Below are 23,189 nucleotides of genomic sequence, written 5' to 3' on the forward strand. Positions count from 1 at the left end.
CAGCAGGCACATCCCTTTGAAGAGATGAATGGCCTCAAGGCTATCCCATGTTCCACTCTGGCTGGGATCCATCCCTGCTACTAAGCCTCATCCTTAAGGATTTAGTGGCCAGCATCTGTCTCCTGGAGAAGAGGGGTGGAGGATATTGAAGAGCTTGTGTCTATGACCAGCACTGGCCAGGAAGTAGAGATAGAAGAAGGTCCCTATTTGGTCTCCTCACAAGCTCACTGAAACTCAGATGCCCACCTTAGGTCCACAAGACCCCAGCCACACAGATGATGTGAACACAGACAGCCAGGGGTCCGCCCAGAAGAGCTCTGTGTCCTGTCGGCCGCGATGTGTGTCTTTGTTCAAGGGAGAGTTAACTCAGAGACTCCCCATAGGTGGCCCAGCTGACAGAATAGACATGGGGTTTTTAACTGTAGTGTTCAACAAAGAAAGGCATAGAAAGCCCCTCCCCTAGTCCTTCATGGTACACAGAGAAGAGGTGTGGACAGCATGTGTGGGTCAGACCGTTACCCCATCTCCCTCCCTACTCTATTTAACACATGCATGTATGTGTGCATGCGCATACACACACAACAGGGTCTCCTGACAGAGTCCTGTGCCCTGATACAGACTGAGCATGTGACATATCCCACAGTACATCGGGTCTTGCCCGCCTCCTGGCCTGAGTGAGATCCAGGGCTATATTCTGGACCCTGCTGATGTCAGAGATAGGCCAACACTGGCCAAGCCCATCAGATCTCTCTAGTGTTCTTCCATCTTCATGGCTAGCTGACAGGTCAGGAACCAGTATGAAATTATATATATATATATATATATCCCTGTTCCATGATAGCCCACATGGATAAAATCCACAATAGGACTTTATTTAGAAGGTGTTTATGCAAATGAATGTGGACTCTGTCAAACTACATGACACAGAATCACAGCCTAGGGCAGAGCCACTGTGGAGAAGGATCATGGCCAGGTTCTCCAGTCTCATCTACCTATATAACACAGTCCAGACACAGCAGTGACAGTCACCTGCTATTATGTTTATCCCCTGACAGCATTAACCTTTTAAGAGACCATCACCATTCCCTTGGAACAGTGTGGTCTGGCCTTGATTGCCTTGGCTATACCTAGGGGAAAGACTCAGGAGGGTCATACTGCAAGGAAGCTTGTAAGTAAGCCATAGTCCAATCTCTAAAATAAAGATGTAACTTAGCTCTGGGTAGGTCTCCTCCAGGATTCCACCTCCCTTGTGTCTAAGACATGGGGTAAACCCAGCAGAGGCTGCCTGGGTATCTGACACTTAAGGGAGAGTAGATGAAAGGCCTGGAGTCTTCAGTAACTGACTCTGCAGCCACTGTCACATACCTGGCCAAGCTGACACCCCCCCCCCAACCCCTAGGTAGAACCTAACTGAAAAATGAGACAACCCTGGGGAGGGAGGGAGGGAGAGATGTTAGACACCAACCCAGGCTGCGCTCTGCAGCTCTGCTCAGCCACACAGGGCTGGGAAGGAGCAGCAGGCTCACAGTTCCCAATGGTGCAGCCAGAGTGATAACCTGTGTTCCTTCCTCAGGTGATGCTCCCTGAGGTAAGACTTGGGAGATCATATCATTCCTGACAGCAGTTTTCCAAAAGCCAAGACCACCCCTACCCTGCTCCCCACAGAACAGTTACCTTGTCTTTTTCTCCATGGGACTGCCATATCTGCTAGAATTACTTTCCTTCATCTGCTAACAAAGCCAGGTCATCCCACAACAGGCTTGCTGGCCTATAGCCAGGTCCCTGTTACATGTGTCCCTGGCTGTGAGCTACTGCATTTGGTTATAATAAAAAAACTCTTAGCACATTGAAGAAGAAAAAAATGGGAGGTTCTGGGTCCATAGCAGTGACACATGATCAATCCCCCGAGGGAACTCTTTCTGTCGCCCAGAGACCCCAGGGTTGGGTCACAGGTAGGGGAAGCCATGTCCTTACTCCTGTACCTCCACTAGCATGGTATGGCACTGCCCTGAAGCCAGACAGTTGTCTGTCATCTCGCTCTCCCTTGACTGTGTCGTTTGTCTGTCGTCTGAGTTGCCAAAGGGCATTCTAGCTGAGGGGACTGTTGAGGGCTCTGTCCCTGGGGCTTCAGAGTGGGGCTGGGTCAGAGGAGCCTGCAGGGCACCTACCTGCTGTGGGTGGCACAGTCACAGATTTGAAGCAAGGGAAATGAGACTAAAGGAGCCTTGGGGCATGGCAGCCTTCAGAGAGGAGCCCCTACCCTCTGAGAGATTCCATATAAGATTTGGTAAGACAAACAAGGTCAGTCCTGGGACCAGTTTATACCCATTTGTATAAATCTTACAGCTTTGGCAAAAAACTTGTACTGGTCATTTGTAACATTTCTGTTCTCATTTGAATGTCTTGGGGGCTAAATCATAATGAGTGGTCCTCTTGCTGGGGGGTGGGGTCATCCATATGCAGGTTTCCAATTTTAAGAATGTTTGGGGAGATCAGGGTTAGAACAGCCGTTGGCTACAGCTCAGGGCAAGTTGTCATTGAGACCCCCCCCAAACAGGGTCAAGTGGGTAGAGACACGCATTGATGGAGAATGCTATCTCCAGAGGTTCTTAGCATCCTGGGGTATACTAGGCTGAGGCACTAGTGGCTGACAAGCTGAGGTCCTGCCATATCCCAAGCTGATTGTCTCTTTCTCTCTCTCTGCTCCAGGCCTACACAATCCAGGGACAGTACGCCATCCCCCACCCAGATGTGAGTTTTCACTCTGCCCCGCCTCTTTCCCTCTCTTCATTACTGTGTACCTTTCCTGCACGCTGCTGTTAATTGCTACTAACATTAATATTACACATAATATTAATCAGTTTTCTCCGTGTCTCCTACGTCTGTTGTATCCATCTGACCTTGGATAACGTTGTAACCTCTTAGCACTAATTCTTGCTTGTGTTGAGGACTTGGCCTGATGTCAAACTGCTGCTGTCCAGGGCTTCCCTCCCCCACACAGGCCTGGCCACAAATTGGCCTACCCACCCCCACAGTATGCTGGCCTGACAGAGTGTGGCTCGCCACCTGTGGCCAGCGTGGACAAGATACTTTCTATGTACTTAAGTCAGGTGACATTATCAGAACTATTCCCTTAAGGTGTCCTGAAAAGGGCAGTCGGTGTGCCTGGGGAAGCCAAACTTGAAGAGCCCAAACCAAAGCACGGATTCTACCCATAGTCAAAGGCTAACTGTGAAAGCCAAAAGGGGGAGGGGCGCTTCCAACTCCTGGAGTTAGTAAGATGGTGAATGTGGGAGTAGACGCTTAGGCTGTCACTGTTCTTTGGCCTACGTCTATTCAGACATCTCCTGGTGGTATGATAGTATGAATGTATGTCTGTATTGGAGAACCCGAAACCTCCTGAGGGCGCCTGCGGCCATCGGGCAGTCTTAGTCTGCCTCTTGACTCACCTCCAGTGGAGAGCTGAGTACCAAGGGAGGAAGCGGAGACACTTGGAGTCACGGTGACACTGAGCCTGTAGGGCCAAGAGGTCACAGGCTGCAGCCACAGCACAGCTCATTCTTTGGGGGCTTTAGAGATACTAGTAGGTAGGGCTGTTCTAGGAGATGCTGGGGCTGGGGGATGCGAGTGAGAGAAAGAAACATGAGGGAAAAGGGACCCTGCCTCGTAGTGCTGGAAAGTGAACCCAGGACCTCAAGCATGCTGGTCAAATAGTCGACTGCATCACAGCATTTCCAGCCTGTGCTTTCTTTTCCTGGGTTCAGCAGCTCCCCTAGAACAGTCCTCTGCAGAGCTTGGCATTTGAGTGGGACAGGAAATAGATGTGTACCAGGGTAAGATTTGCAGGCAGGGCCCAAATACTAAATAAGTATCGAGAAAATGATTGCATTGGAAATTCCAGTAGTAAAAAATAACGTTGCTCTCCTCTTGATAAAACAACACAGACAATAGAGAAACACGGGTGGGAAGATCCCTGCCCGGGCATGGCCATACCTGCAGGGCCATGTCTGATGGTTTCTGGGTATGGACTAGCTGGGACTGCTGTGCCTGAACATCTAGCCCTTCAATCACCACAGCAGCCACATCTACTCTTGGCTACTTCAATGCTGAGGCTGTGGGTCACCCTGGGCAGAATGTACCACAGTGGACCTCTCATTCTTTCCCCCAGCTGCCATGGCTAAGTGGAAGCAGAGCCTGTGTACTCATGACAGGCAAGGGCAGCCATTGTGGGTAGGTGATAGAGCTGAGTGGAGGGGGCCAGGAAAGAACTTCCAGGATGGCCCAGTCTTCTTGTGATGCTGGGGCAGGCATTTCCACCCATGTAGGAATACACACGTGCTGATGCAGACTTGGGACCCAGACCGTTGGGATTCAGTGACACTTCAGAATTCCAAATGCAGCATCCAATAATCCTGGAAGAGGGCTGATGGGGAACTAGATTCAAGCTTATTTGTATTTAAGCCACTGTGGGTTTTCTAGCGCTCTCAGTGCCCCTTGGGCAATGCACGTACAGTGGAGTTGATGGAGCCTATTTCAGGCCCTCCTGGTTCACAGACTGATGAGGCATGCATGAGAGATAAGGTTGGTTTTCCTGGCTGACTTCTGTGTCGGTGTGGTACTGTCCCCCTTCTCATATAGTTCTCTGGACGGCCTAATGGGTAGTTGATAGATGATTTCAGCTTAATTTAAACTAGCAAGCAACTGTTATTGCCACCTAGGCCCGGTGTGGTTTTCATCTGCTGTGGTTTGCATGTCTGTATCCTTTTGACATGCATATACTCAAACCCCATCACAACGGTGTTAGTATTAGGAGGCAAGATCTCCATGAACAAGTTGAATCTTTGAGGTTCTTTCTCGTGAGTGGATTAATGCACTCATAAAGCATCTGGGGAACTGACCTCCCTCTTCCTATGTCCTCCACCATGTGGGGACATAGCATTTCAGGTGCCATTTTGGAAAATGAGCCAGGCCCTTACCAGACACAGAGCTTTCTGGCACCTTGATCATAGACTTGAGAGCAGTAAGTTTATGCTGTTGACAAATTAATTGCCCATTCTAAGCCTCTTGCTGGAAGAGCAAGAATGAACTAGAACCTTGGCCCTGTGTCATGAGATGACGTCCCCTCTGGCAGTCATTCTGTTTTCTGTAGCAGGATCATGTGACTTGTGAGCAAAACGTGGAACTTCTAAAAGGGCCTTTCTTTCACATACAAAATTGAAGACTTCAGATAATCCACATCAAAGAAGAATAAAATGACTATTCGGCAACAGGGGTAATGAAGGCCAGGATGGCTTTAATCAAATATGAAGCTCATCTCAGGGCAGTGGCAATCATAGTTTAGCTACTTAATTACCTGAATATGCAGGCCCATGAGTCAGGCATGGGAACTATCAGGAGATTCATCCCTAAGACCTGAATATTCCCTACCTGGATGAGAACACGCGTCTTTTCCCTGCCCCATTTTAAACATTGCTTTAAACTGACTCCTGTTAAGAAACCATCCATCTGCTGACCCTCAGTCTCCTGTAGTGCCTGCAGGGCCATGTACGATAGATTTACGTGGGATTCTAGAGCTTTCTGAGCTCTCAAGGGTCCAAGACACACCCCAGAACTGCAGAAACTATGAGGGGCCATGCCTAGTCAGTCTAGTATAATTCTCTGTACGCAGCCTTGGGTGTCTGCACACCCTCCTGTCCATTTCTCTAGAATGGCCACTCAGTAACTCTGGAAAGTGTCCTTCAGAGCCCTTTGCATCTCATAAGCATCAGTCAGACTTGGTGTCAGAAATAAATAAGGGAGCGAAACAGCACTGTGTCCTGGGACACGGGGTGACGAGGAAGGCACACAGAGCCTGCGCGTACAGCTAAGCAGTGGGGTGGACCGACTGGTCGCTCACATTTTATGCTCTGTCGCTTTCTGTACATCAGTGAAACTGAACCAAGAAGCAACTAGAGCTTCTAGGTTTCTCAGTGATATTAACTAATAGTGATATTAACCTGGAAACTAAGCAAGACAAAATGAAATTTAAAAATCGCTCAGTTATTCTCTGTGGGTGATGTTGTTGCAAACAAGGATTCTCAGTCATTCCCAAGACTCTAGAGTGATACAAGGCATAGAGAAAAAAAAATGGTAATTTTCATCAAATTTTGTGTACACATAAGCTTTTGATCTTATGCTCACATCAGAGCCAGGTCCCGATGAAGACATAATAAGTTGAAAGATTTCCTAAGTGGAAAAATATATGCCTACCCCTATTTTACCGAGCATTCCAGGTGCTGCTACACCAAATGTCAGCAGCCTGCCCTAAGGGGTGAAGCGCTGTTGCTACCCAGCAGACTATGGGTCATCTCTTACTAGTCCATAAAAGGGTCAAAATTCCAGTACAGTTTGTATTGCTGCACAAGAGCATCCTAGGTCAGGGCTGTCTGTAGTGAACTTCAGGTATGAATCTCATCTTCAGCTTCCAAGTCGCTCCCTTACTTAGCATCCCCATTATATAATGGATGACTGTAAACAGGTAAACACGAGACAGCAGCTCGATGATATGGACAGAGTATGTCTCCGTTCTCTCGGCCCGACTCTCCTTCTCACCGGGCCCTGTGCTCTCACTCTGCCTGTGTCCTAACCTGCACCTTGCACTAGCCTGTCATGTGGACCTCAGAGCCACCACTCACGTCATGGAGGAGGATACTCTTAGAGATCCCCTTGACAAGGATCCCTGAGAGTCAGTGTGCCTGCAGCAACCAGTAAGGACCCTGGGGACATTGAGCATCTGGTAAGATGTAGTTCTTTAGTTAGCACATCTTGAAAACTGCAGAGGCGTGAGGAGGTGCGTAGCCTGGATGCTACATTGGCAGTGCCCTCCATCCTGGCCTGGGAGGTGGTATGCCCTCTGAGCTAGAAGGCTGTCGTGGTAAACAGAGGCTGGTGATGCTGGGCACTGCAGATGGTGCACAGCAGGCTCCCTAGGGTGCCTCTCCTCTTGCTTGTTCAGTACCTGCCTCTGGAACCCTGTGGGAACGGGTGAGGATGTCCTTCCCTTCGACTATGAGAAAGGACAGTGCTAACAGCACTCCAAGGCCATCATCAGCTGACCCCACCCCGGAACCAGGATTCCTTTTGGATTGGATTCTTCCTGCTAGTAATCAATGCAACTACAGTGTTCCTTACAAAACCAAGGGCCCGTGTAGCCTTCTGTTGGCTGAAGCCCAGTCTTTTTTTCCTCTCCCCATTTCCTTTGAGAGCCCTTCACTGCTGAGTCAGCCAGTGGTTGAGGCACACTCTGAGTGATCTGAGTTTGAGACACACCCCCAACCTCAGAAGCCCTGGCATGACTTAATTTCATTAAAAAGCCTACAGAGTACCATTAAGGAGGGCAGATCTGATCATGTGCAGCCATTGCAGCCCAGGAGACACCAGGATGGAGCGGGATGCCAAGAGGGATACCCTGGGAAGTCTCTGAAATTAGTGAGAGAAATGAATTGTCAGTTAGCTCTCCCAACACATTCCAAAAAGATAAACAAAAATAAGTCCCTTGTAGAGATACCAAAATAAAACTATGCAGTAACATCGAGCCAAATCAGACCGCAGAGAAAAAGATCATGATAGGATCAGCAGGGAGAGATACAGCTGACTTCTCACCAGAATCTGACAATCAAAGATGGTGGCAGAGTAACAGAAATGATAGTGACCTGAAAGGCTGACTCAGGAGGACCGTCAAAAGAAGGTCTTCAGTATAGCCCTTTGTAGAAAAGCAGCTAGAGACCCAACAGGACCATAACTAAGAGCCTCCTACATGGCATTCAAGAAAAGAATTTTTTTCTCTGGAGGAAGGCTGGAAGGCAAGCAAAGAAGACAGTAGGCATTTGAGAAACCACACACGCAAGTGCGCCAGCTAATTTTGATATGCCTTGACTAGTTCAGTGGCTGGGCACTTTTAAACCTCCCAGTGGCTAGCACACATTCCCCTTCGGTATTCTTGAATTAATATTTGCTAAATGCATATGGCATCTCTGTAATCCCAGACCCAATCGGGGAATGGCCCGTAGGGCCACTTTCATAGAATCTTACATGTCATTTGGCCTTCATGTTCTCCTTGTTCCTCTGTCATGGATTCCTTCTTCTTCCTCTTCCTCCTCCTCCTCTTCCCCCTCCTCCCCTCCCTCAGTCCATTGCTCACACAATCTAAAAGTCCCACCTCCATCTCCCTGCCCACTCATTGGCTGTGTGGCAATTCTTTATTACCAATCGAAGCCAGCTGGGGGCAGAGACCCTAAGATCTGAAAGAGCAACTTTTGAGAGCTGAATTAAGACAAAGTATTAGAACCAATTCCCAACACACAAATCTACAAAATTAGTATTCTTACTGCTTTATAATTGGTAGAATTGGCATAACAGAAGTAACTTTCAGAAATATAATTGCACATATGCTTGGAATGTAGCACAGTGGTAAAGTGCTTGCCTGGCACATACAAGGCCGGGTTCAGTCCTCAGTACCAGGTTCAAGGGAAAAGAAAGCATCTATAAGATATATAAATCCCATGTTGAGTTAAAATTTTAAAGTGACCACTAACAGGAAAGAATTACTGGTGGTAGAGAAGAAAATGGGTGAGAGGAAAGTACTCCAAAAATCAAAAAGTGAGAAAAAAATTCCTAGAAAAGTGGGACAATTAAAAAGTAGCAAATAAGATGACAGAAAATAAAAGAGCTAAAATGTCCAGTTTAAAAAAAAACAAAGGCTGTCAGACTACACACACACACACACACACACACACACACATTGAGATGCTAGGGAAATCCCAACCAAAAGAAACCTGATGAGTTTGGCAAACACCTCCGAGGAGTCTCAGCATATTTCCCTGACAGTAAGTGACAGGTCACTTGTGCGGGCCTTATAGGATTGCCATGCCGAAAACTATGCCTGGCACAACTGCAGAATTGCTGGGAACGTTTGAAACACAACTGTGAAGCAGATTTCAGAATTTGGAATTATAGGCCATTCTCCTCTCGCAGAGGACTGTGTGGGAGATTAATGAAGAAGGGCGGCTTTGAAAAGCCCACAGTTTCAGGCTAGCTGTGGCTACAAACAAGCCTGTCTTTGTTGTCCGGTACTCAGTAGACAGAGACAGGCAGATCCCTGAGTTTGAGGCCAGCCTGGTCTGCAGACAGAGTTTCAGGACAGCCAGGACGAGACAGAGAAACCCTGTCTCAAAAACCAAGCCAACCCAAACCAAACCAAACCTCTGCCTTTGTTGAAAGTTCCCACCAAAAGATGACAGTGAGTGAAGAGGCACCACATTCATGACTAGAAACACCGAGCACTGCAAAGGTCTCTTCACATTGGTACGTATGCACCGTGAAAATCAGGACCCCAGACGGCCTTTGGGGGAAATTGTGTTGTTTTAAATGTTATGTGAAGGAGCTTGGGCCTAAAATCTATAAAGTATCATCAAGGAGAGTGACAAGGGATTTGCCCTTAGAAAGACTAAGATTTACTCTAGGGTTACAATAATGGACACAGTGCAGTGTGGGTCCAAGGAGAAGCTGACAGAGGCTGACTAGACAGTTGCTTTCTAGACAGTCTAGAGTCGAAAGCTACTAGGGTAATGAGGCCTATCATGGCCAGCATTCACCATACTCCCAAAGGAGAAGAGGCTATCTATCTATAAACAATGCCCAACAATGTGATATCCAATGGTGGTTCTTCATGACAACAAACGTCCTCAAGAACTTCACAAGAGGGGAAAAGGGAAGGCAGGTTTAGAAAGAAAACTACATAGGAAAGGGTCTGTCTGTCCTCTCTGGTCAGGGAAGGGTTTTATAAGGAAAATACAAGCACAGACCAGAGTTCAGAGCATCAATACAGTGTCAGCTTCTCTCAAGAGGATCATTAGAAAGGTCTGTGCAATCGAAAATCCCATCAACTGACCCTGTTTGAAAATTGGGCAAAAGACCCTACAACTATTTCCCCAGATACAGTGACGTACAGATTAGCAGCTGCATCTGTCTGCCCCTATGTGCTGGGTTCACCGCCTTCCTCTCCTCATGCTCCACTGAGCTGCAAACCTATGAGCACTTGTCTGTGTTTTGCATTCTCAAGCGCCCTCTAGTGGAAAGAGTCACAGGAGATTGTACAGTGTGACGGCCTGTCTCTTTCCTGTCTTCCTGACAATACCCTTTCCTCTCTTGCATCCCTCTCATCACTACTTTGGAGGAAAGGGTTTATTTGCCTACATTTTCAGTTCATAGTCCATCTTTGAGGAAAGTCAGGGTGGGGGCTGAAGTAGAAGGCATGCAAGAATGCTGCTTTCTGGGCTCATGTATATATAGCTCAGTCCCACTGCTTAGAGGTGGTGCTACCCCATGCATGGGTAGGGCCCTCCCACATCAGTTGTCAGTCAAGACATCTCTTACAGATGTGGCCATAAGCCACTGTAACCTGGACAGTTCCTCAACTGAGATTTTCAGTTCCCAGGTAAGTTCAGGTTATGTCAAGTTAACAACAAAATCTAATTAGCACAAGCTGCTTCTTGTCAACTAGACACACAAAATCACTGTAAGCCAAAAACCTTTCCTTTCTTGTGTGTCTCCAAGATCTCATGTTAATATTGTAATATAGAATATAATACAACTTTCAAGTCTCACAGTCTTTCAATTTTTCAATAATTTAAAAATTCAAGTTTTTCTTAAGTCAAAATTCTCTATGAGCTCCTGTTTTTTAAAAAGTTGCATTACTTCTTAATGCAAAAGGGAAGAACTAAGCAAACCCAGAGTCAGTGGTGGGAAATCTAAGTCCTATAACTCAGTGTCTGTCACCTGGGGCTCATTAGTGATCTTTTGGGCTCCTACGGGTTTGGGCAGCCTTACCTCTCCAGCTCTGCTATTCACTTGCTTGCTCCCCAAAACTAATCTTTACATGACAGAACTATCAAAAGCATTTAATTCTTCAACAGTTGGGGAGACTGAGTTCCAAAGAGGTAAAATAGCCCAATGAGAACAAAGCCGTGCCAAGAAGGGGCTCATGCACTGGCCGAGTCCTCTCCCAATGACATCACTGCATTTGTTTGCTAGTGTGGCCATTTTGTTTTAAATAGAAGAAAATCTATTGCAATAGGGGAGAGGTTAGAGTTCTAGAACTACTAGGCTTCTGAACATCAGGGTCTGGATATGAGTGGAGCCAGCTTTATAGGTTCCATGTTTTACCTATACCCTGCTAGTGAGTAGATTCTAGAGCCCAGCCTGGGTAGATGAGTAGCACCTGTGAGAACGGGAGACAAAACCACAGGGCATATGGGCTGCTTGGAAGCCCTTCAGAACTCACAGTGACTATTATTCGTAGCTGGTGTATACCCCACAAACTGCTGTCCTTCACAGAGGAAACTGCTGAGGCCTCGAGTCCTCACATATCTGGTCTGCATTAATTCTATCAGACTCATTCCCCTGGCACTTGGCCCATATACCCTGTTCCATATTCCTCTCTCCTGCCATCTCAAACCAACCATTGCTCCATACATAGTCTCTGGGGATGCAGGTAGATGAAGACCGCTTGTTATGGCCTCAGACATGACAAGATCTTCTGGACATGCTCTTCTGCCTTTGCAGAGCATGTCCACTCTAGTGTCTTAGCATGCCCAGTGATGCAGAGTCAGAACAGACACAGACATAGGTCATATGGAAACCAAGCTCTGTCTGGACAGTCAGAGTTGCTGATACAGTACAACACAGCCGAGATCAGAGGTACTGTATCCGTTCCTGCTAAGGCCTGCCATATACCACCTCTTCAAGGGACTTTTGGAACTGAGTCTGGCCCCACGTCATACATCCCTTAATTTGACCTGCTCTGAATGTTCAGAATGCAGTCAGGTCTCCCCCGTGTAGTCCAAGAACCCTGTGTAATCCAGTAAGAGGACTGGAGGTGCAATTAGGACGTGCCGGTCCTTCTGCTGTCTTCCTGGGGAGGGAGTCAGACGTAGGAAAGGCCGAGTAGCCCAGTGCCAGGCTAAAGAAGTTAGCTTTTCGCCTTTGCTAATACCCTGAGGCCTTGGGATTGTGTGTTCTGTCTCAGTCTCAGAGATGGCACCCAGCTCACAGGAGCAGGGGAAAGCTAACCAGCAAGCAAGTGCCCCAGAAGCCACCCTGTAGGCCAACATCAGCTCCACTAAGTCAGAGGCCATCAGACCAGTCCCCAATCTTCACAGGTCTTCAATGTCAGCTTTGAGGGCACCTTGTGCCTAGGAAGCTCCACTGAAAGGCATTTAGACAAGGACCCGTTTGAGAAGGAAGGGCCAACAAGTTTCCTGTGGGTGTGCAGGCTGATGGATCCCTGTTCCAGGATACCCTCATGCACGGCAGCCGCTCCCCCCCCCCCGTCCCCCACCCCTAGACTGTTTTGTCTTAAAATGGGGCCAGCGGGTCAGGAGCAAAGCCGGGCGTGACGCCAGAACCCAGAGCAAGGCTTGGTGATCTGCTAGTCCCTCAGCTCAGCTGGTCCTGCTCTGTGTCCCTCAGACCCTCCTCTCAGAGCCACCCCCGCCCTTGTCACTAGCCTGGTAAGGAACGGGCACAAGTCACTCAAGCTCTTGCCTGCCGGCAGCCAGGCCCATTGGTTGCACCCAGGCCAAGTCCTTGCGTCCTGCTGCACTGTCTGCCATGTGTCCGCATGGCCCCTTGAACCTCTCTGTGCAACGTTCTGTGACTACCATTTTTAACTTGGTGTGACGTGTACTCGATGACAATAACCTTCTTAGCTCTCGTGTCCCTCCTACCCCCAGCAGTTGACCAAGCTCCACCAGTTGGCCATGCAGCAAACCCCCTTTCCTCCCCTCGGACAGACCAACCCCGCTTTCCCCGGTACGTACCCAGCTGCCCTTTTCTGACCTTCTCTTCTCACCTGGGGACTCGCTTTCTCTCTCTTTCTCTCTCTCTCTCTCTCTCTCTTTCTCACTCTCACACACACTCTCTCTCTCTCTCTCTGAGCTCCCTGCAGTGCAGCGAGTAGCTCAGGTGCTGCCAGATCTCTGAATGCTGAATCTTGCAGTGTTAACGCCGTGGGCTGCACACAGCTGAGGCCGGCCGGGCGGGTCTGTCCGCCTCCCACGGTGGGCTACTTTCCTGCCCCTCAGCATCTGTGTTCTTGCCTATTGAGGGTCTTGCGTGCAGAGCAGCACTCTGTCGCCCACAGTCCATCCCCAGGTGGCTTTTCCTACAAAGGCTTCTACCTGGCCAGGCTCGGAGCACATCGTTTCCTGCATCAGGCATTCTGACCACAGAAATGACCCCCAGGCCTGCCTGCTGCAGCCCCGCCTAAGATAGCACTGACAGAGCTAGGCGCCAGCGGTGAAGCAGTCAGAGGGGCTGGCTCCAGCCTGGCCAGGCATCTGCATCAGATGTCCCTCATTGAAGCAGGGCCGCCCCTATGGCCGGTGACAAACACACTGGCCGTGCATGTCGGCTGTGCATGCCCAATCATATTTTGAGCTTTCCTAGTTGAAGGGACCTTGCTTCTCTCCTTGAGGGCAAAACATTAAACCTCTCTCTTCTTTGCTCTCCAGGAGAAAAGCTGCCTTTACACTCCTCCGAAGAAGCTCAAAATCTGATGGGCCAGTCGTCAGGTAAAACAGACCACAGTGCTGGGACAAGAGCACCCACACCTGTGACAACTGAGTGTCTGGCTCCCGACTTGGCTGACAATAGATAGTTTCCAGGAGCGCAGGCTGTGGACTGAGCCGTGGGGACCACGCACGAGCCAGGGGCCCCACTGTTAGTGAGTGGTGGACCTGAGCGAGTACTGTGTGCAGCCACCCTGTGGCCGGCTGGCCGGTCTATCTCAGGAGGCCACTAACTCCCCGGATGTGCGGTGTTTAAGGTGCATATTGAGAACATGACTGTGGGGACCACAGGATGGTATCTGCTTTGTAAAGATGGGTTTCCCTGGAGATAGGCACCAACTCTTAGATGGATCTGGGCTGGGTGCGTCTACACCTTCTTCTGGTTTTCATTTAAATGCCTGCTCCCAGGACACAGGAGGGTAATGTGTATGTGGTCTGTGCCGTGGTGATTGAGGGAACAGCCTTGGAAAAATTGATAAATTAGGGCCGATGTGTTTTCTGGGTCCTATGAGGACAATACCCTACACTTCATACCTAGGGCCAAAGATGCAGCCCCAGAAATGGTGTTATGCCATGCTTTTGTGTGACAACTTGATCATGGCCCTAGAGACAGAGTACAGTCCAGGTGCAGGTGACAGGGCAGGAAGGGTGTGTGCTGAGACAGCAGCTGCATGGTGAAATGCAGCTGGCTTTGAAGCCTTGTCCTGAATGAGGCCCTTCAGTAGATGTGCCCTTAACTACCCACTGAACATTGGTGTCCCTGAAAAAGGATTCTTGTTCTTCACACAGTCAAATGCAACATCTAACAGATGTCCCCTGCTGCCCAGCACTCTAATAGTACTTTCAAGTGACATTTTACATGTCCCTGTGTCTGTAATGTGTATAGATTTCCTGAATAGCCACATAACTGTATCTAAAACTATTATTAAAAAGAGAAAAGGGGTAGAAAGATTTCAGTCTTAAACAGCAGAGTTGGGATGAACTGGTTCATTCACTTCTGTCTGGGTCTGACTGCAAGACGCCTGCCCTTGGGACCACCCTCTGGCAGGAGCCAATAACCATGTGAGGCAATATTTTGAGGAGGTGGCCCACCTAGGGAGCCAGTGGGGAGGAGCAAGGAAGAAGAGCTGGGAAGATGAGGGGTACAGTGAGAAGTAGGGGCTCCCCGAGACTATCTAAAGGGGAGGATCCTGGGTTTCATGGCTGTCTGGACATGGTACTGAAGAATCAGTACAGAGGCAGGGCCAGTAAGTAAGAGTGCCAAGGGAGGGCACAAGCTGGGTTCTGGGGTATTCTGAAGCGGTGTGCAGAGAGCTGGCCTTCTGGAAAATATAGGGCCTGGAGTCTGGACCCAGTAGTCCTATGCAGGGACCTTTGCTGAGTCCTTTGCAAGAGGACCTGAGCTGTTTGTTGCTGAAACGGGGCTGCTGTGTACAGAGCATGCGCCATCCCAGAGGCACAGCCACTGCACCTTCCACTGTGGCAGTCCCTTGAGTGTGTTGTCACTATTTGTAAGGCAGGGAGAATTAGCATGTGGCCTCTAAGAAGCTGCCTGTTGTCTGGTGACATAGTGAGACTTGCAAAGATGAAAAGCTGGGCTTAGTCCTGTGCTGTGGCCTTTGGGCAGAATTGTGTCAGGCACAGAATTAACAATGGGTGCTTGGCCACTTCCGGCTGCCTGCATGGGAATCCACATGAGGTCTCAGGGTGGAACAGAGGGGGTCATAGCACCCACAAGCCTTCCTGAACAGAGGGAGAACAAGCATTAAATGTCAATGTGACCAGTGTGGCCTGTGCCTCAGTTGCCTTGTAACCCCCTGAGGAGTGATACCTGCCCTCTTTAGCTCAGGGCCTGCCAGACAGTATATGCAAGGTGTGGTTTGTTTTTTGTTTTTCTTTGAGAGAAGGTAGAACTGGAATTTGGGTTACCCTGGGTGGTACCAGGGCCTGGGCCCCTGATCTGTGCTGACCTGCACCTTGGCTGGTCCATGGAAATATGGACCAGGTCTGTCTATGCCAATAAACTGTTTCCCTCCAACCTAATCATATTCCCTTGGTGTGCCCAGGTCTGGATGCCAACCCACCGGCCAGCACTCATGAGCTCACCATTCCCAATGATGTGAGTATACCCGCTGGACCCACTGTTGAATCTTTTCTCTTTCCTTTCCCACCTTCAACTGATACCATTCCCGTGAAAGATGCAGACAGAAAGAAGTGGGAACATCAGGGTGAGTCAGGGCTGGGCTGGGAGTCTGGCAAGAGCAACAGTACCCTGTCTTAGGGAGCCCTTGAGAGTAGGGTGGTCCAGGAAGGTTCTGGAATGATATGACCTATACTGGAGGGTTGAGATTCTCAGGCACAAGAGATTGGTTGTATGTCACAGGGTGGCTGGATCCCTTACTCTAGCGTCCCTCAATTTGCCCAGTCCTTGGAAACACCACAGCTGTGGTCTCAAGAGCTTCTGTTAGCACACTTAGATCTCTCAGGCTGAACAGGGGTCTCGAGGAGTGGTGGCAGTCTCAAAATCAGTGGCTCCAAACCAGGGGGACCAGGGAGGAAGAGCCCCTGTGTTTGAGAGTGGCTGCCAGGAGAAAAGAAAGGGACAGTCTGGGGGGGGGGGGTGCAGGGATTACTTCCTTTCCAACTTGTATTTAGGCATTCTCTGCCCTAACACTAGTCAGTCAAAAACTGTCTGTTTTTGTCTCAGTCTGTCCCTCTGTTGCTGTCTGCCCGCCTGCCTCACCCCCTCTGTGTGTCTCACTGCAGGCCCGTGTGTACAGAGGGTTTATGGTATACAGATATACTTACCCATACAGGCATCTGTGGAAGCCATAGGTTGACACTGGGGTGTGTGTCTCAGTTGCTTCTCCGTGGATCTTGCTGAGTCTGGAGCTCTCTCTTTCAGCAAGTTGGCTAGCTAAAAAGCCCTAGAGATTCTCTTGTCCCCGTCCCTGAGAATACAGACAGTGGCCATCAAGCCTGGCTTTTTAATGTGGGTGCCGAGGTTCCAAACACAGGTCCTCATGCTCACACAGCAAGTACTTTACGTACTGAGCCTTCTCTCTAGGCCCTAGAGCTGTGTGTGTGCACGCGCACACGTGCCTGCCTGTCTGTATTTCTGTATGTTTCCATATGAAGGTTAGAGGTTAACCTCGGGTTATTCCTCAGGAGCCATCTACTTTGTTTTATGAAACAATTGACAATCTCTCACCAGGTCCTGGGACTCCCCAATTAGGCTAGACTGGCTGGCCAAGGTGCCCTGGGAATCCACCTAAAAACTCTTCTGATAATCACAAGCATGCGCCACCACCCTGGGTGCTAGAGAACAAACGAAAGTCCTCATCTTGAGTGGCAAGCACTTCCCCTACTAATTTCTCTCTCTCTCCAGACCAGTAGCATTGGACTTTGAAGACCAGCCCCTCCCCTCCATCTTAACCAACTTCAGAAAACCCAGAGTTGAGTCTAAGGAGACCCAGGCTTGTGTATAGTGGCAGATAGTTGGACAGAAGAGAAAACATGATCCCATCTTGGTGATGCCCTGAGCTTCAAGGAGACACTGCCACCATCCTCACCCAACCTGTCTGTCTGCTGTGGCCCATGAAGGGACTCTGCCACCAGCCTCAGGCATCGGTCCTATTACCTGACAACCTCAGCCTCCCCAAGTTTGTAGGAGCTTTCATAGGAGTCAACCCAGGTGGCAATGGTAGCATCACTATGCAACCTTTAGCTCCTAGAACATTGGAGGTTGGACCAGCTTGGTGGCTGTCTTTATGGGTGAGGGTGTCATGTTACCTGACTCCTGCTTTGTAGGTGGAGGAGGTCTGTGCTTTGCTCATCCCTCTTCCCACTCCTTGTGCACATGGGCTCACCAGTACGTGCTCCATCAGATCTAGGGCTTCTAGACTAGCAGCTAGGGCTGCTAACATGAATCCTACTTCATCAGCGCTGGGACTCAAGCTTTTATTTAACCTGAAATGGACTTAAAGACACCTAGGGTTGAGCCTAGTGGGGAGCAGTAGACCAGTTTGCTCTGCTGCCGCCGGTGGGTGAGCACTGGCTGGCCTAGCCTGCCCTGTCATCCTGAAGTCTTTCTAGAGAGGGGAGCTTCCCCTTCCCCCTACATAGGACGGCCATAGAATCTATGGCCTAGAGGGTTTCTGCTCACCCAGACTTTATAGAAGGGGCTAGGCTACAGGCAAAGAGGCAATGTCCCAGAGCCAGTGGTCCACACTTGCAGCCGACCACATTCCTGACCCCTTCTAGTGACTGGTCTGGGTCTTTCTCCTGCTCACAGTTGAATCAGCCTCCTCTGCAGAAAAGCACTGGGTGATGACAGATCTGTTCTCTCCAGGCCACATGGGCCTTCTGAAGAGGAGAGAAGACCGTTCCTAATGGCTGATGCTATAGAGCTTGCCCTAGGGCGTCCAGTTTAGGGCCCTCCAGGCCTGATGCCCTGGTCATGAGGGGCACACTGGAGTCTTCTGTTGGGAAAGGAAACTAGTACATCCCCACATGGCTCTGAGAGGAGTGGACCAGTCGGTCCTGCCGCAGAGTGAGCTTGACACGTTGCTATGGAACCCTTGCTGTTCCTGCACATTCCAACAGCTTTGCTGAAATTGGCAATGTGACGCCGAGCAGGTGGGATAGCATGAACCCAGAGCTGCATGGCAGTCGGGTCCTAGTGAGACCACACGGGGAGCACTTGAGCTGCTGCCAGCCGTAGGCCTAAGTCATCTCAGGAGCAACATCAGTTGCTTCTCTCATCTTTGAGAGCAGTGCCCAGCAGTGTGTGTGTGTGTGTTGGCATCCTGGTGTGTTCAGGGGCCAACCAACTTCTCTCCTGCTCCAAACCCCCCACGTGTGAAGGAAGAAGAGGGCCTTAGGCCACAGAACACCTCAGGATTTTTGGGGTAGCTCAGGAAGAAGAGCCACTCAGACACACTTCAGGTCACCTACCCAGAAGCCACCCTGCCTGGACCTAGCCTTGGTCACAGAAGAGCCCTGAAGCTTTACTGGCAGAAGGAAGGGGGCACAGTGGGCAGGCCATGGCGCTGTGCACAGGGTCAGGTACCCTTGGGATAACTTACATGGGCATGAGGAGCAGACCAGGGGCAGAGCCCAGTCAGAGCAGGGAGTAGTGAGCAGGACCTGAGAAATAAAGATGGGTGAGGCCCAGAGATATAAGAAGACAGGACGCTGAACAGCTCCGGTTTCTCTGGAAGAGAGGTTCACTGTGTCCAAATAGCTTAATGTCAGAGCTCAGTGAGAAATAGCCAGCAGATGGCATTAATGGGGAGCAGAGCACAGAGCACATACCATCAGGACAAGAGCTGGTCACTTGGTGCCTCTGCTCACCCAGGTGCCACAGAACCACTGCCCAGGCTCCAAGTGCCTGTCTGGCCAGTGTTCCTTTCCATACCTCAGGACACTCAGCGGGGATTCTGTTTTATTGGTAAGGAAAGTTGAGGGATGCCATCTGGCTCCTCTGCAGTCTTTTCTGGGGCCCAGGGTGCCCCCATCATGGAACAGGTTAGACCGGAGAGTCACATACCCAACTGTTGCCAAAGGAGAGATCTTGACCCCCAGAATGGAGGGCACTCTTGTCCCTGAGCTGCCTTAGAAATGGCCCACACTCCTGATGACTTGACTGGCCCCAGGTCTCTGCATACATTAAACAAGGCTCACCGTGCAAACTCTTGGATTTGACCTCAAAAGATAGGTTTCAGCAGTAGTGAACCTCAGGTGCTCCTTGGTGTCTGGGATGCTCACTTTCTGGCACATCTGTCCTCTGTATGAGGGTGCTGCCAGAAGGCCCTGGCCCAGCCTAGGCCAGATTATCCACTCAGCCTGTATGATCTGTCTTTGAGTCACATCTGACCAGGTAGAGGAAGCCAGTATGAGAATGACCATGTCCCTTGTGTGGACTTTTTCCAGGACACTAAGTGGACGTAGTAAGACTGTCAACAAGTGGAGCATGGACCAGGCTCACATTGTCCTAGGGACCAGGCTCAGCACTGCCTGTTTTCTTCCAGAGCGCTGAGTTCATAGGCAGTGTTTCAGGCCTGGCCCAGCCCCTAAGGTGTCCCCACTGGGTTCCCACAGATGCCTCTACAGAGACAGCTGGACTCTTCTCTAAGAGATGCCTCCATCTTTTCTTCTAGCTTATAGGCTGCATAATTGGACGCCAAGGCACCAAAATCAATGAAATCCGACAGATGTCTGGAGCTCAGATCAAAATCGCCAACGCCACTGAAGGGTCATCAGAGCGCCAGATCACCATCACAGGGACCCCAGCCAACATCAGCCTTGCCCAGTATCTCATCAATGCTAGGTGAGCAGTTCTTGGGCAGCTGGGCCCTCACTAGCTATGGCCTGCAGCCCCACACCCTGGGGTGCAGTAGAAGCTCGGGCATGTGGAGGGGGTTTGATGGAGACCAGCCTCCACAGGGACATGCAGGAGCTAGGAAGCTACGGTGAGAGGCGTGCCCATTGCCCTCTTCCCAGCCTGGATCCCGGCTATGCCCATCTGCCACAGGCAAGGGGTGTTGGCAGGCTTGTAGTAAGTCTGGGGGGAGGACGAAGAGAAATACCTAGCTCCTGCCGCACCTGCCCCAAATCCAGTAAAGCAACCCTCCTGAAACAGCATAGGTTCCTATCCATGTCACAGCTCCTTCCATGACAGTCATGAAGCCCCTGCTTAAAAGTCTGGACCCCCACTGAGACTGCTGGGTGCTTAGCCCCTGGTCCTCTGCTCCACCGTGGAAAGCTCCAAACTCTCTCAGCAAGACTGAGTGACAAGGACAGGTAGAGCTCCACAGAGCTGATCTAGCAGGCTGCCCACCTGCTGTGTGGTGGGTCCTCTAACTCATGGCCACCGAAAGGTGACCTGGAATAGCTCACCCCCTGGAAATAGAGAGGCGCCCTCCCACTACTGTCTCACCCCCATCTCATCGCAGAAGTCTGTGACGCGTCTCGTGCCTTTGTCTGTTCCAGGCTGACGTCTGAGGTCACTGGGATGGGTGCACTCTAACTACCCAAGATCCTCCACTGCACACATCGGATGGCTCCAGCCCGCAGCCTCACCAGCCGGCACACTGTACAGACTGCCTGTCCTTCCTTGCAGATATGAATAGAGCGTTTTCTTTACAAACAGACGATAGTGCGTGTCCGCCCACTCAGGCCCCGTGCGCTCCGTGTTAGTGTAGCCTCCACGCATTGGCATGCGGCTCTTTACTTTAATGCTCAACGTATTCCCCAATGTGATGTTTCAGAGATCATTCCTCAGTATCCATGTGACCGTCTGTTTAAAAGTTGGTTTGATGCTTTAACAGCACTTCCTATGTCCCGCTGTCCCCTGTTCTCTGACCCTCCTCCCTCACCCGGTCTACTGACTCCTTCCCACCCCTAGGTTGTATGCAGGGATAAGAGGTAGTTTTCTTGCAACCTGTAGGGAGTGTCTGGAAGAGGAGGGACCTGGGGGGGATATAAGGAGCAGGGTGGAGTGCCAGAGGGTGGGTGGGACCCTGGCTTCACTGGGATATCTCGGGGAGGGGGCACTTGTGGCCCCCAGGTGTCTTCCAAGATGGCTAAGAACAAGGACTTGCCAGAAAGTTCATCTGCACCCATCAGAGTTCAATAAATGTCTTGTTCCTCCCCTGTGGCTCTGGCTTCTCTCTGCTCCCCTCTCGGTGCCCAGACCCACCTGTGAGACTCACCGGTACGCAGCCTGACGGGGAGGAGACCTTGGGTTCTGTTCTTGCCCGGGTCCTAGAGTACCAGTTCCCGACCTGTGAAGGCACCCACAGGAGACTGTCTGTGTCTGCCAGGGCATCTTCCGCAGCCTACTGTCACCACTCGGCACTGAGGTTCCGCTCTTCCCTTCTCAGGGCTCTGCTACCTACCCCCAATCTCTGATTGTGGGGTTTCTGGCAGGAGTGGCATGGCAGAGACCAACTCAGGCTGGGAGAGGGGGGTGGGGATGTCCAGCAGATGCCATCTGCCCCGGAACCTGTCGTCACCTAGGTGTACAGTGACTGCTGCAGGATGCTAGGGTATGCAGCAGCAGAACTACCTCATCTGCCAGGCAGACAAAGCAGGTATACCCCACACTCATGGCCTATATTTCAGCCAGAAGTCTGACGCCACTGCCTGGATACACCCCTTGCTTTCTGCTGTGGATGCTGCACAGAGTAGCCGCAAACAGGAGCTTAGACCCCCATGGCCACTCATCACACCCAGCAAGTTTGGGCCAAAATTCAGTCCCATGCTCACTTGCACCTGGACACAGGGTCTGAGAGATGGCAAGGTCTCAGGAGGACACAAAGCTTTCCCTAGGGCAGCAGGTGGCCTGTACACTGGGAGAAGGAATAGCTTTTGTGTAAGGTTTAAAAAAACAAGACCAGCATAGGGGCATCAAAAGTGCAGGAGCAGACAGGGCCCAAGGGAGGCCCCCAAGATGATGGAGCACTGGGCACGTCAGGAGTCAGGTGAGCATGTACCTAGAGAAAAGAGGGGTCAGGTGGAGGGGCACATGGAGTGTCAGCCAGGCCATGGAGTCAGAAAGTTCCTCTCAGCCCTAGGCTGAAATTGCTTGGCTTCTTGTTGATTATATGATGAAAGTGGGAGGCTGTGGGTGCTGCCTTTCTCACCATCGACCCCACACCTTCAAGAACTCTAGGTCTGCTTCCTGTCAAGCTGTAGGTGTGCTTGGTGAAGTAGACTCCGGTCTTCTCTACAAACAGAAACCCAACCCATGCCTCCAAGGCCGGGGTAGGGAGCAAGAATAGCGAAGCATCAGAGACAGGAACAGGAAGGAACCTACATTCCTTCTTGTCGGGACATTCCAGCATCTGTGTCATGGGTCACAGGGAACTGTGGTTCCGTAGAGTTTACTGTATCCTGAAGGTGAGATGTGGCCGTGGTAATGGCATCTCGGCTCCACCTGACATCCTGGAGGATAAGCAGACAGTAGCCACACACTCCCTGCCTAAGCAGAGTCTGTTGTGTGGGGAGAAGGACTGGAGCCAGGAGACCCCAGAGGAGTTCGGCAGCTGCGGGATTTGCTGGATGTATATGTGATTTTTAGTGCTTCCGATATAGGACGGGGTCGTTGAGGAAATGACCCACATCATCCGGCAACTCCCCAGACTTGCGTTTTAGACTCTCCTCCTGAGGCTGGCCCCCAACACTAGAGAGAGACATATTTAAGCCGGGCAGCCTGCCAGGAGTCCTGAAGCCATCTTCTGTCAGCTCTGGCTAGCCTGGCTTTACCTCAACTTTGAAGGACAAGTAAAATTTGTCTTCCCCACAGTGGGGTAGGGGGACTGAGGAACCATGTCGCAGGTCCAGTACTTGGTGCCAGCTACATAGTTGACTTGGTCAAGAGCCGCGCCAAACAGTCACCACAGTTCACCTGGTGGACAGGTTTTGCAAAGATACAAGCTGACTGTCGTTACCACTGTCATAAAGACAAACAACCCACATCCCACAATGATACTAAAAATGCACAATGCTGTAAAAATAATAAAAGCATTAGCCAAAGCTATTTTGGCAGGAGTAAGTTCCAGAAGCAAAAGCATCAAG

At 50.4% G+C, this 23,189-nt stretch overlaps 1 protein-coding gene across 6 annotated transcripts in view; it reads left to right on the top strand.

Annotated features, from left to right (window-relative positions):
• The window catches only part of PCBP3 (poly(rC) binding protein 3), a 181,751-nt gene extending 160,661 nt beyond the window's left edge, over positions 1-21,090 (top strand). For 2 of the 6 annotated variants that reach the window (XM_080937603.1, XM_080937605.1), the window contains 6 exons: positions 2,710-2,751; positions 12,771-12,849; positions 13,551-13,610; positions 15,674-15,726; positions 19,769-19,938; positions 20,601-21,090. In XM_080937603.1, the coding sequence (XP_080793729.1) occupies positions 2,710-2,751; positions 12,771-12,849; positions 13,551-13,610; positions 15,674-15,726; positions 19,769-19,938; positions 20,601-20,637 (441 nt within the window). In that variant the 3' untranslated portion in view covers positions 20,638-21,090. The remainder of the gene's footprint in view (positions 1-2,709; positions 2,752-12,770; positions 12,850-13,550; positions 13,611-15,673; positions 15,727-19,768; positions 19,939-20,600) is intronic. The other 4 variants (XM_080937604.1, XM_080937607.1, XM_080937608.1 and 1 more) reach the window with 4 other exon arrangements.
• The last annotated feature ends 2,099 nt before the right edge of the window (positions 21,091-23,189 follow it).

This window comes from Micromys minutus (assembly GCF_963924665.1).
Source record: "Micromys minutus genome assembly, chromosome: 25".
NCBI classification, from domain to species: Eukaryota; Metazoa; Chordata; class Mammalia; order Rodentia; family Muridae; genus Micromys; species Micromys minutus.